Genomic DNA, 13,795 nt, shown 5'->3' on the forward strand with positions numbered 1-13,795 from the left:
GATCATGATCGCGTGACCCGGCCAATGGATAGAGATGTGAAAATAAGCGCTTGCTCGCCATGGGTAACAAATTGAAGAAACCCCTCTCTGTGGATCGTTCGTTCAATTATGAGTGTCCAATCTGTCACGTAAAACCGAAAGTTTATTGTTCACAGAAGGGTAGATGCGACTGGAGTAAATCTGATGACAAGATCATTTGTGGACTTTGTAAACAGCCGGTACGATACTCGGCGATCGATAAGCACAGAGCTACTGAATGTCCTTGTTACTACCCTACTGTTCGTCAAGATGATAGCAGAAAGGTGCGCATTTTTCACGTGATCTAGTCAGTGTTGCATCATACTGTGGATTTCATGTCCGTTGATAAATTCTGTACTTATTGTGTAAGGAATAAATCCCAGGTAATTATTTTGTGGTTGCATAGTACGGGATTTTTCAATGGACATGAAATTCACACTACTGTTGGTTTCAGTTCCGTTTGAACAGTTCCGTTTACGTTAGAGGTTCCGCGTTATGTGTGAGATAAAGGTTAAAACCCTTCTTCAGCTAAGCTGTGTTATTGTAGTGTCACAGTGATTTCTTGTGAGTGGTTTTAGCCAATCCGTAAAGCTTCTTGTTGCTGGTTCACTTTAAAAACTGCCACAGAATAGCTTGCAGTGCGGACGGATGTGTTCGAATGGAACTGAAATCAACAGTACTGCTGATACAGCAGATTGTGCATCCGTAGTCATAAATTTTTTTGTATTTGACTAAATAGCCAATCAAATGTGAGCAATTCCATTCTAATCTTGTTCTCATTGGTCCATTTTCATGTGACACCATAGACTTTGGTGACCACAGATGTGCAATCTGCAATAAGTAGAGTATCTATGGTTACATCAAAGTTGTCTGGAGGTACAGTGTCCATAGCCAGACCACATTTTATTTTGTGTGTGAATGGAAAAAGGGACTGCGGTCTAGTGAACAACATTTAATGTTACTGGGTCTGGGAAAACCAGTCTTATCACCCATGACATATGGTGTGCCATTTGTTTCAAAATTATGCACTGGCAATGGTGATAATATCAACTCGGTTTTGATTGCAAACCGAGTCGATCCTAAATAAACTGACTCGGTTCTGAAGAAAACCGACTCGATTTTATGGTTAGAACCGACTCGATTCTGAAAGTAACCGACGCAATTTTCAAGTAAAGAGCCTCGGTTAAAACCGACTCGGTTTTGAAATTAAAAAAATCGACTGTTTGCAAATTCATGCAAATATTTAAATCGCAAATTTTGTAATGTTTATATGTGCCCATTAAAATAATTCACGTAACTGAGACGTGGCTGTACTACGTAGTTGTCAATCGACCCAGTATCAGACCAGTACGATTACCCAGCAGTAACTAAACAGGTATGAGACACACTTTAGGGTTTAGTGTTACAGTTACGCTGGTTAGTGTAGTAAATTATGTATCCAAATTTCATATATAACTGGCTTGACACTTAAAACATTTAGTACCTAAATCAACAGTTTTTGAAATTTTGTTTGAAGAATTTGGATATACGTAATCCAGTTACTATATACCCTCACCCCTGTAAATTCCATAGAACATGGTGTTTCATAGTCACCACAGCTCATCATTTTACTGATTACATGCAACTCAGACTTGAAACAAGTATCTCAGTATAAACAATGCTGGTTACGCCTCCCTCTAATTATTCCAGTTTCTACTAACCAATTGTATGCTCATGATAAACAGTTTTGTAAAATGTTGATAGTTAAAAAAGAGACAACAGGTGGCTAAAGTTGGCCATCCTAGATGGTTCAGCATGGCAGGCACACTGCTATGAGACACAATGCAACAGGCAGCCCACTGAATGTTCTTGTCCAATTAAGGGTCCCATATACTGGTTATGAGTGTTCAAACAAAAAGATTGGATGCACCAGGCTTCTGTATGCCATGGATTGACATATTCAGAGCACTCACGAAGGTTGCATGCACTTATTGAAATTATAGATGTTTGGGTACAGATGTTACTTACGTCACAACCATTGAGTTGGTAGATAAACAGGGATAGTATTGCATGGTGACCTGCTACCATATAGCCTAAACATTTCAAGGTGGAAAATTTTGCTGATTTTGTGGTTTTAGGGGTTACCAACGAATATTTTATCCTTGAAATATTTAGATCTCCATATGGTCTAATACATTTTGGGAGTCTTTGCAAATCTGTAAAAAAAAATTTTTAGCAACATTGCTCAAGCTCAAAAAATCTAGGCTATATACGGTATACTTAGTAAGATTACACAAATGGCTATGTTAATCATATTTGCCAGGTTACATCAAGTATACAAATATTGTTACTGCATGGTTGAATGCATGCCTAGTACATTTCACCACACTTCCAGCTATACATACATGCGCACAGTGATTTAAATTTTGTAGGGACAAACATTGCCTTATCACACATAATTACAAAAATTCATGATTTCATGGTAGTAAAATAAAATATTGTACTGTGTAATGTGTTACTGAAATATACATGTACATGAAAATCTGTCTACTCTTAACGATTTGTTTACACTAGTTACAAAGTAATCTGGTAAGTGTGGTTTGTGTCCTTATACAGTTCTGCAAATCCATGCAGAGGAGGTTGGAAGCATGTACATGAGTATAATTGTTCTGAACCTCGGGCTACTGTAATACCTCCTGCTTGATGGATATGAAGAATCCGTCATGTAAAGTTAAAGTGCGGTATTGAACTTCGATTTCTGTAAAATTAAAGTGCTAAGACCATCGGTATTGACTCCGATTTCTTCTTGAGCTCAACTATGTCACCATTATTCTGCTGTACTATATTATAAAGTTGAAATTCTATGTACCTTCAGGCACTTATACATACAAACTGAATGTTCAGGTTTACATTTACATGCACAAATACAATATAAATTCTTGAGGCATCTTATGGGATACTCATTCAGAATTTACAGACACATCTTCATTTCCTTGTATCTATAGTAATTCCAGGAATTATTTTATTGAACAGTGTATCTTTCCAATATTTGCTGCAGTAAATTTAGTACTCCTTACCATCCCACCCCTAAGCAATATTCTAGATCCATCCTCTTGTAGAGGGTAGTCCCAATAGAGAGATAGTGTGAACAGTCTGCCAAGAAATTAGCATACAGTGTACAAGTAGTCTCTTGTGCTTGACTTGGGAAGTGCACAGAACTACAAAACAGCAAAGAGAATCCTCGTTTGAGGGCAGACAAATGATGGTCACCACTCAATCCTGTTGCAATGCTACCACCTTAGTGAGTTGGAATCTTAATAATTTTCATAGCGTTTATGATGCTTCCAACCCCCTCAACTTCTTAGTGGCTCATAACCCCTCTTGTCCACAATCTTGGATTCCATCATGTAACTTCTGCCCTATGAAAACACAAGTTGGGCTGTGACACATGATTCACTATGACACTGTTTAGACCCACACTATGACCATTTACAGATCAAAAGTAAGTAAGAGGCCACTTTGAAACACAAATTCAACTCAGTAATCTACACACTAATTGAGAAGTTGTGTAGCTAATATTTATTACTTAATTATCAATTTCTATAGAACCAGACACAATCCTCTGTTACCACACTCATGCCATTACATTGAAACTTATGTCATGTAATAGCAGTGATGTTTTACGGAACCTAGGTAACTATGGACGTACAAAACATGGGACGTTCTATTGGCATCTCAAAAACCACCACTACAAATCGGCTTTTGTTGTTATTCACTATATACCCATATTGCCTGTGGAGTATTGTGGCTAAAGCTGCTTAACTGTAGTGATGTGCGATATATCGAAAAAATATCGATTTTGCAATAATTTTGTCGATATCGTTATCGTATCGATTTTCGATACTGCTTTAGCAGATTTCGATATTTATCGAAACGGTTATATTTTTCGATAAATCTATAGCATTTAGTGTGTGATTGCACAATCACGCTAGAAATGAAGGTTGGTTCTGTACTATCTAGCCACTTTAAAAACTTGTCTACCAGTTTCCTAGGCTTATTATTAGTTTTATGCAATAGTTTGCACAATCACGCTAGAAATGAAGGTTGGTTCTGTACTATCTAGCCACTTTAAAAACTTGTCTACCAGTTTCCTAGGCTTATTATTAGTTTTATGCAATAGTTTGTGTGTAAATTGTGTTTCAAGCATATTTATAAATATCGGCCCACACAATTAAAAATTATCGAAAATCGTATCGAAATTTCGATATTTACCCCAATATCGTATCAATAACATATCGAAATACAAATCCTGATATCACACACCATTACTTAACTGTGACTGTGGAACGAATTTCACATTTGGTCAAAAACTTCTTGACGATTAAAGCATACTTTACTTAATCACTGACTTTTCTCCAAAATTTAGCACTGGATATTTTCAGGGCTGCCTACGGGGGGGAACTGGGGCAATTTGCCCTGGTCCCACGTAGCTATAGGGCCCCACATTCTTGATTTGTCCGAGGCCCCCTAAATTTCTTGGATTCTCTTGGTGGCCCTGGATATTTTGTTACTATATATATACTGACAAATATCCCTCCTTCACTGTTTCTTCGAACAGTCTCTAATAACCATTGCTGAGTCAAGTTACAAAAAGTCATACGTCCGGAAGTCTGAAGAGCATCAATTATTTCACATGATTTCCAATATTCTACATGATATAACATCAGATGTAATGGCATCCCATAAATATTTGTGTTTTTGGATCCTCTATACAATAGGCATACTTCGAAAAAATTATTTACCACAGTACTCAGCCCATCTGCTGAAGTAACCAGTAATGCAGTTAACATGGCCTTTTAGTGTGGTGCGGGTGCACTTTAATTGAATACATATTGAAAGCATATTTTACTACGCTGGACAACATGACACAAAACCCTAAAGCGTGTCTCGTACCTTTAGTTATTGCCACGTAGTCCTTGTACCACTGGCTTCACAACTAGACTACAGCCACAACTTTCACTCATTTGAATGAATTATTTTAATGGGCGCATACAAGTGTTACAAAAATTCGTGATTTAAATATTTGCATGGATTTGTAAATCGAGTTGGTTTATTTCAAAACCGAATCGGTTTTAACCGAGGCTCTTTGCTTGAAATCGAGTCGGTTAGTTCCAGAATCGAGTCGGTTCTAACTTGTAACCGAGTCGGTTTATTTTAGGATCGACTCGGTTTGCAATCAAACCGAGTCGATATTATCACCATTGCCAGTACATAATTTTGAAACAAATGGCACGCCATAATGACAGCAGATTTGATTTTTGATTTACATAAAATCAAATTTCACTGTCATAATCAGCTAGACTTGAATGGTCTACTTTTGCTGGCTGCTTTACCCAAGCACAGTGGCAATCCTTATGAGCAGTGTGGGATCTCAACAGAGCCCCAGCCAGCCTTGGGATAGCTGTGTATGCTCTGTGGTAAGGTCTGCAATGCTAAAAATTGATATCCTTCAAATCAGCTTCCTAACTATTGTTATGTGTTACTACTGTTAGGCTAAGTGTAACCCATTGTGGCGGCCAAGTTTGTCACTTTGTTCTGGTAGAAATTAAAATAATAGAAATGTCTTAATAGAAATGTCTTAAAAGAAACGACCAGTACTAGGTAAAGTACCTGCTTGCAGAGTATGGTTAAAATTGAAGTTTGTTGGCCATCTGGCTGAGCCATGTATATGCTAAAATTTGGCTAATACGATGCAATTCTTGCAAGCAAATACCAGAATGGGTGATGAATCAATAAAACAGTCTCCAACAGCAAGGATACAAAGTTTATAAACACCTAACAATACAGCTATCCCACTCAGTAAACGCATAGAGCAATCGGATGCATGAAATTGGCTCTCACATGATTGAAATTCAAAATAAAACCATACTCTATTATACCATGGTAATAAGTTTTTATGCATCAAGTTCTGCATCTGGATTAGTCCAGCAGTCTAATACTCTCTCTATAGTGCCATGACTTACCTGCTCTGGCCCAGACCATGCCTAAGTTCCTTTTCAGAAATGAAAGCGATTTCATAGGTATTTGTTTGAATTTGAATCACGTTCTATTTCGTTAACCCTGAGAAGTTGAACAAAGATTATTGAACTTTGATCAGACAGCTTTGAATTATGTTCCAGTTACACCTTGGACCATGGACTAAAAAAGTAGAGATCAGGGGCATACCGAGGGGGTTTCCAGGGGTTTTAGGAAACCCCTTTGGATTTTACACGGTACTTGAAACATTAAGAAATTGAAACTTCAGGTTTCCAGAATCTGGAGTCTATCATGGATTAGGACACATTTTGAACTTTTATCGTAGTTAAATAATAGTTCTAACATGATAGCAACACTTCTAGCTTGTTCTGAATTATGTGAAAAGATTGAGATACTCTTAACAAAGCAGTCAGGTAATATAAACTACTCTAACATAGCAGTCACTTGACTGCAATGTAAATCCCTTTTCAAAATTCCTGCTTACACCACTGGAGATAATTGCTAAAGATGACAAGAGACAAATAACAGTAGTGTTTTGTGGCTCAATGACAGGAGATTTTTACCACTTCAATTGATATATGAAGGAAAGACTGATCGATGTTTACCCTAGTATGATTTTCCATTGACATGGCATGTCACACATTCAGACAAGCATTGGTCAAACGAAATAACAATGAAGGGTTATTTTGAGAAGATCATAATTCCCTATGTGGATGAAAAAGAAAGAAGTTATCAAGTGACCACCAGTATTGGAACTTAAGGATTCGGCGGCACCGACTCTACCTGATGGTGTTACTATTGCAAGGCGTTCAACAACGTCCTTGGAAAATGACTTCGGGGACATAGCCTTCTTTTTGGGGGTCTCACCAATAATATCCGCAGACACATCCAGGAGACTACTATCCATGTCTTCAATAATGCTACTTGTGTGGTGGAGAGAAAAAAAATGTAAATAATAAAATGTTTAATTTTAATACTGTAGTAAGTTATGATATGTGTTAAGTCTTTGTTGGCCTTCAACAATTTCAAAGTTCAAACAATATCTACAAAGTAAACTGTAATTTGTACTGAAGCTTCTCTAAGTTCTGACTTCTCCTGATGTAAGGTAGAGACAAGACCATTCAGTTCTTTAGCAGTGACTGTGCAACATTTATTTCTATATCAGCATAATGATCCCCTCCAGGTTGATAACCTTAGCCTTTTTCACTGATGGCAACTCAACATCCAGCTCATGATCCATTAAATTTATAACTTCTTTAGTTTGCTAGTTGACATGGGTTTGCTGATAGCAGGCAAGGCAGAACATATTCCTTGTGCTTGATTTACTCCCTTAAGAGCTCCTCTGAGGCTGTCACATCTCGTGTTACATCAATACATTTAAAGTGCCTTCTATTAATTTCTTAGCATTCGTGCCTTCTTCTTTGCTGGTTGCAGTAAATGTCAATTTTGTTGGTATTTTGAGACCACCTTGTTGTATCCCATATTCTAGTAAGCAATGAACAAATGTGCGTGGCACGTGTCCAACAACCCTTTCTTTTCTGCCAATCACTTCCTTAACAACTACAGCATATGAGTCATGGCTGTTTCCCAGCTCACAGCATCAGATTAAATTTTTTCCCCAAAAGCAGGTGTTCCCCAAATTAATTGATATTCATGGTAGCCACAGATCATTGACTCGAATGTAAATGTGAACACCACATGAGATGCCATGACATGACATGTGATGTATCTTCTTTAAAGTGCACACCAGGTTACAGAATAATTAGCATTTAAGGTCCTTTTTGCAATAATTAGATAACGATTTCTGCAAAAGCATGACAGATTCACCAATATTTTCTCGCCAATCTCGTATTTTAAAATTTACCAATATTTTATTCACCAATTCAATTCATTGATCATCTGCTAAAGTTTTCCACTATATGGTATACCAATCAGGGGAGCCAGAAATGCCTATATGGTTAGGCTCTGGTAGTCGGTTAGGCTCTGGTAGTCGGTAAGTTGTGTACACAATGCCAGATATTTGAAGCTGTGTTAGCTCCCACACCATACTATTATTACCCTTAACACCCACAATGCACATACATTGGGTTGTGCACCACCAAGTGTGGGCTATTGTTATTGACTTCCAACATACACTAGACAACCATAAAAGCAATTTTGCACATAATCAACCAGAAAAATCTCAAGTGAATACGATGTGGGTGAATGGGGGCTTAGCCGAAATAGTAATAAAGGAAACATAAATTTGGGGTGTCCAACCCAAGACAGCCCATGGAAAATACCTAGTAGACTCTTTTTTTCTGCCTACCAGGAAAAAACCATAAAGGTGGCTCCACTCATGTTGTGCTTATCTTAATGCCTAAAATTACTAAAATTGTCCTTGTCCAGTCATTCTCTTGATCTAGCATTACTTCCTACGGAGAATTAAGGAAAATCAATTAAACCATATTACAGGGACGGTGGGTGCCACTTGTAGGAAACACGTGACATAGAATGAATTACCACACCTCACTTAACCTTATATAAATCCTCCGTCACGTGAGAAAGGCTCACGTGACCCCTAAAGTATTCATGCAGGAGCTTATTTTCTGTCTAATTCATTACATTTAAACGACAGAAAATGCACTTCCCACACCATACTTACTATTATTACTAGTGCTGTACACTGGTGTCCAATTAACCAGTTATTAACTTGTGTTGTCTAGGTCAGCCAATAACTGGTAAAGAAACCTTTAAACTGGTTATTGCCCACCCACTTGGTAAGCCATAAATTACCCCTGCTGACAAGTGTTAACATCATATCATAACCTCAAAGAATGTGTAAATATGTGATTGTAATAACTGTTATTGCTAGACAGGATGTTGATGGTCACTTTGGTACCACCCTAAACCTTCCAGCAGGCTTGTTGACTCCAGTTATGTCTGCCAATTAACGGTGACAAAAATTTTGTAGGTATATAGCACCAATTATTACCCTTGCCACCCACAACACATATGCATTGGGGTTGTGCACTACCAAGCATGAGCCATTGTTATTGACTTCAAACATACATTAGGGTAGCAAAGATAGCATCACTGCACACAAGAACTTTACATTATAAGCCCAGATGCCTGATGACGGACAACCGCTTCTCTATTGAGTCTTCCACATAGCCATCCTTGGCATTTTCCAACTTCCATCAGCCATGCCTTTTGAACAGGCAGTCTGATACCCCAGCATTGGCAGCCTTGGTAGCACCTCCAGCTCGGAAACTATGGAGACTAAAATCTTTGGTTAACTTCTTCTTAAAGAGATCTCTCAGGCAGTTGTTACTAATGCCACCAGACTTCTGCAAAGTCTCACCATTCTTGGATTTACAAATAGGAACCTCTCATCCCTGCATGACGTTGAAGTTCTGTGCATGTAGGCTTCGAGCATGGCCACTGGGCCGGTTGGTTTGCCAGTCCTGGATATGTACACTTCATCACCTTTCCACCATTGGTCAGTTTTGTTAGACAGCAAATGCAGTACCAGGTAATCTTCTTGCACTGCTTGCTTGCAAGGTCTAATCTGGATCACCTCATCGAACTTCAGAAAACCTGGAAATACCAACAGACATGCAGTGGTAAGACACAAGTCTGACAAGGAACCACTCATTTTGGCATCCTCCACCATTTTTCCTAGCATTTCCACAGTCACTGGTTCCTTCTTCTGGACCAGTTTAGCAAGCTTTCTTTGCAGACCCTCCAGAGTAGCCTTGACAATGGTTGTTGTAATAGGGGAGGCCAAGCCTACTGTCAAATACACCCAAGCCAGGGTATTGACTGTCTCCTCCACTGCTGACTTTGAGCCAACCGTGTCCCCCAGGTGCTGTAGATATAACACCAAATGATGTTCCTTTGCCGGCATGGTCAGTAGCCTATGCTGTCCAACCCAGGCTTTCCACCTTCTGAAGGCTCCCTGGTACTTCTTAACAATGGAGTCGGCTCTGTTGTATGATATATGGTACTGGATAACCTCTCAGCCAATCTGTGCAGCTCTGGGTCCTCCAGCTCTTTAAAACTTGCCCATACAAGTTGAGTCATTACCTCTGTAAAAAGAGAGCACAGTATATAGCATCCCATATGCTGTCAGGCATCTAACTGACATAGCACCCATCAGCCCCCAATTGCTGACAGAATATAATAATTTTCCTTGTCCAGCCTTTTGGTACTGTTACAACTGACTCAGTGACTACCCCAAACAAAACTGCCAGCCCACAAATTGTGACTAGCCTGAATGACTACCCATCGAGCAAGCATACAAAGTCATGCACATCTGCACTCTACACCATGGTCATCCTCTACCATCCTCTATATGCACAGTCATCTCTAGACTGTGACCATCCTCTATGTGCACAGTCATACATACCAGTCCTTTAGACTGTGACCATTATTTGTGTACCACTGGACATACATACTGGTCCCCTGGACTGACACCAATCCTTTGCTAAATCCATCTCCCACAAGGTGTCTCCCAGTAGTGGTAATCCCACTTCCATTGCCGAGACCATAGCCTACAGTATCATAGCTAATCCTTATGCTTGTACCAGGAGCTTTGATCCCATCACTGGGTATCCATAACCAGGCCACTGGGGGTATACATTTTAAAATTGAGTCTTAAGGCCAGTACTGGAGTATTTGGGACTCCCTTAAACGGATTGCACCTTGATCATCCAGACAGAAACAATGACTTGACTCTGGGAAGCTCTTGAATTCCTGATACAAACTTAACTGGGTGAGCCCCATCTGGGAATAGTAAAGGCCAAAAGGGGGGCAGACCTCCATTGGGGGACAATCAGTGTACCCAAGGCCTTGGTTGCTAGAGCATGCCTAAGCAAGCGGGGGACCAAATACAAGAGGGGACGCCACCAATTATTTTCATGGCATCAGTCACATGTAAAAGCATCAACAGCCTCTGCACCCGGGAAACAGTAACGTGCATTAAAGTGAGGGAGTTGATTATTACACCAGTTAGTGAATTGATCTATTGTATGCGGAGCCCACAGTACATCTAGCTCCCCGAAAACTACTGGGTTCAACATCCAGTCATCATAGTCTATTATTCTACTAATATAATCTGCTACCTTGTTACACTTCTTGGGGATCCATTCCGGATTCTACTTCTCACTGAAGCATTGAAAATACCCAAGGTCTGTTGCTGTAAGAGAGGCTTTTACTCCCATGCAGGACAATCTGTACTACATTTTGGTTATCTGTAAACCATCGGACCCTTTCATTTTGTAGCTGTGCCTCAAAGGATTCCAGCACCAGTCTTATTGCTCTGAGCTCCGGCCATACTGAGCTCTGTTGGGCCTCCTCTTTATCCCATTGCCCTGTGGCCAATTGGCTGCCATGCTCAACAGCATATCCACCATAGCCTGTGCAATTGGTATCAGAGTAAGCCACCCTAATTCCTGATGATTTCAGCCATATACCTGTAGGCTCTGCCCATTGAAATGCTGGATTCTTGTCAGCCAAAAGCTTAGCTCTTGCATTGCCTCATGCCTATCAGACAGTTGCAACTTTGTGTACCATGAACTCCTAGAGTTTATCACTGTGTACAGACTATGTGTCATCAATCGTGCAACTGAGCCAAGGGCCAGTGATATTGAGATTATTCTACCCACTGCACTTGCCAACAGCTTGGCAGGGAAAAAAAGTTTTTCTAACAGTGACTGTAAGAGTCCACATAAACACCTCAGTTTATCATCAGAGACTATTAACCACTCTCTTCAAAGCCCAGCCAGGTTAATTTCCTTACTGGCTTCCATTGGATTTGACTTCGTTGACTATGAGGCCTGCTTTAGCCGTGTCCTGGATATTTCTAGACCCTTAGTTGCTACAATACCATCATCCAAGTACAAAACTACTCTCGGACCTTGGTCTCTCCAGTGCCCTTAACAATTTGGTAAGAGCATAACAAGCAGTCACCAATCCAAATGACAAAATTGTAAATACGAAATACTTGGGCCTATGGTCCATAATCCAAGAAAAGCCTAAGTAGGTCTGGTGTGCCTTAAATATGTCTAAGTGGTGATATTTCGATTTCAGGTCAAATTTAATCAGATAATCCTCCTTCTCAAACATAAGCATAGCTATCCTAAGATCTTCATATTTAAAATGATCCTTTTGCAAAAACTGCTTCAGGTGCCTAAGGTTCAGCACCATCCTAAGCTTGCCTTCCCGATTGGCCACCACAAACAGAAACTGGTTTTTTTGGACTTCTCTTACACACTTATTCCTTATTAATTCTTTCTTATTAACTCTTATTACTCATTTATTCTTTATTGCTTTCAGTAACAAAATAATCGTGATCTAGTGCTGTTATCTTGTTCGAAAGGAGGTGACATAAACTGTAATGACAACTTATAGCCATCCTTTATCCAGTCATGTACTGGGCTTGGGGCATTGAGAACCTCAGACCAAAATTTTTGATTCTGCTGAAGTCTCCCTTGGACATCCACTATCTGGGTTGGGGTACTACCTTCCATTAACTCCCATGATTGGGTCAGTTCTAAGACTGTGTAGTCATGCAGGATGTCCGACTCTAAACAATCATTGGTGCCCTTCTCAACAAACTTTATTGCCTGTACATTTTCTGTTGATTCATGACCCTCACTCTTTGAGTCATCAGCACATACTAGACATGATGTACCATGACTCTGGGAGTCCTCTTGTGTGCTATCAACACCTGACCCTTTGCTAGCATTTTGCTGAGTTGTATTAATGCATAGGACATGACTGCCATTGTATAAACCTTTAAAAGTATTACTGTTACCACCTGACATCTCACTACTAGACTTTACAGTACCCCACATATGCATGCATGGCATCACTGTACACATGACATACAGCAGGGTCAAGCCCACTTACTACTGGCTGACACAAAGTATACGGTTTTTGTTGTTGACTTTTCGGACATGTGGAAGCCAAATGGCCCCACCCTGCACAGGTGTAACAGGGCCCAATTAGCTTTGTCCTTGTTGCTGGCCTCGCTCCTCCACTACTGCTGGGTTGTTTACTGTTTAGTCACCCCCTCCTGTTTGGGCTTCTTCTTGAGTGCAGCCGTTGCTCTCCGTTTCTTAATCTCCCGCTCCTTTCTTGCCTTTTAAAGCCTCTTCTTGTCATCAGAGTCCGACACTAGTTCATCTGCTTCATTTTCAGCCACAATGCCCCAGTCGGACCAGTCTGTGATCCGTATGTGTTTTTGTCTCACACGGACTGCCTCCTTACCCTGATCCAGCTCACTAACTGCTCACTTCAGGGCCTGCTTGGTCGCATCATCAGTAGTTGGGACGAGGCAGCTACCTTTAGCTACATCAATCCATTCATCGACTGGCTCGTTGACGGGGGATTGGGCTTCATTACCCTTCTTTTTAAATTAGTATGGCCGCTTATTAACTTGGCCATCACCTCCTGCAAGCAGCTAGCCTGATTAGGTGCCACTTCCTGTTGGAGCTTGTCCAGCTGGGAAGCAATCTTCTTTTCGATGCTTGCCTTTGAGGATTCAATGGCGTTCATCAGCTTCTGGAAATTATCCCCTTCTAAAGACATGATTGTGTTTCACAGTTCTGCGAAGACGACTCAAAATAGCCCACTTGTACGAAACACGTGGCGTAGAATGAATTAGCACATCTTACTTAACCTTATATAAACCCTCCGTCACATGAGAAAGGCTCATGTGACCCCAATAGTATTCATGCGGGAGCTTGTTTTCTGTTTAATTCAAACAACAGAAATA

At 40.1% G+C, this 13,795-nt stretch overlaps 1 protein-coding gene across 2 annotated transcripts in view; it reads left to right on the forward strand.

The window, feature by feature from the left end:
• Positions 1–13,795, forward strand: part of LOC136264416 (uncharacterized) — a 28,215-nt gene continuing 14,420 nt past the window's right edge. For both annotated transcript variants that reach the window (XM_066059144.1, XM_066059145.1), the window contains exon 1: positions 1–302. In XM_066059144.1, the coding sequence (XP_065915216.1) occupies positions 60–302 (243 nt within the window). In that variant the 5' untranslated portion in view covers positions 1–59. The remainder of the gene's footprint in view (positions 303–13,795) is intronic.

This window comes from Dysidea avara, chromosome 8, assembly GCF_963678975.1.
Source record: "Dysidea avara chromosome 8, odDysAvar1.4, whole genome shotgun sequence".
Lineage (NCBI taxonomy): Eukaryota > Metazoa > Porifera > Demospongiae > Dictyoceratida > Dysideidae > Dysidea > Dysidea avara.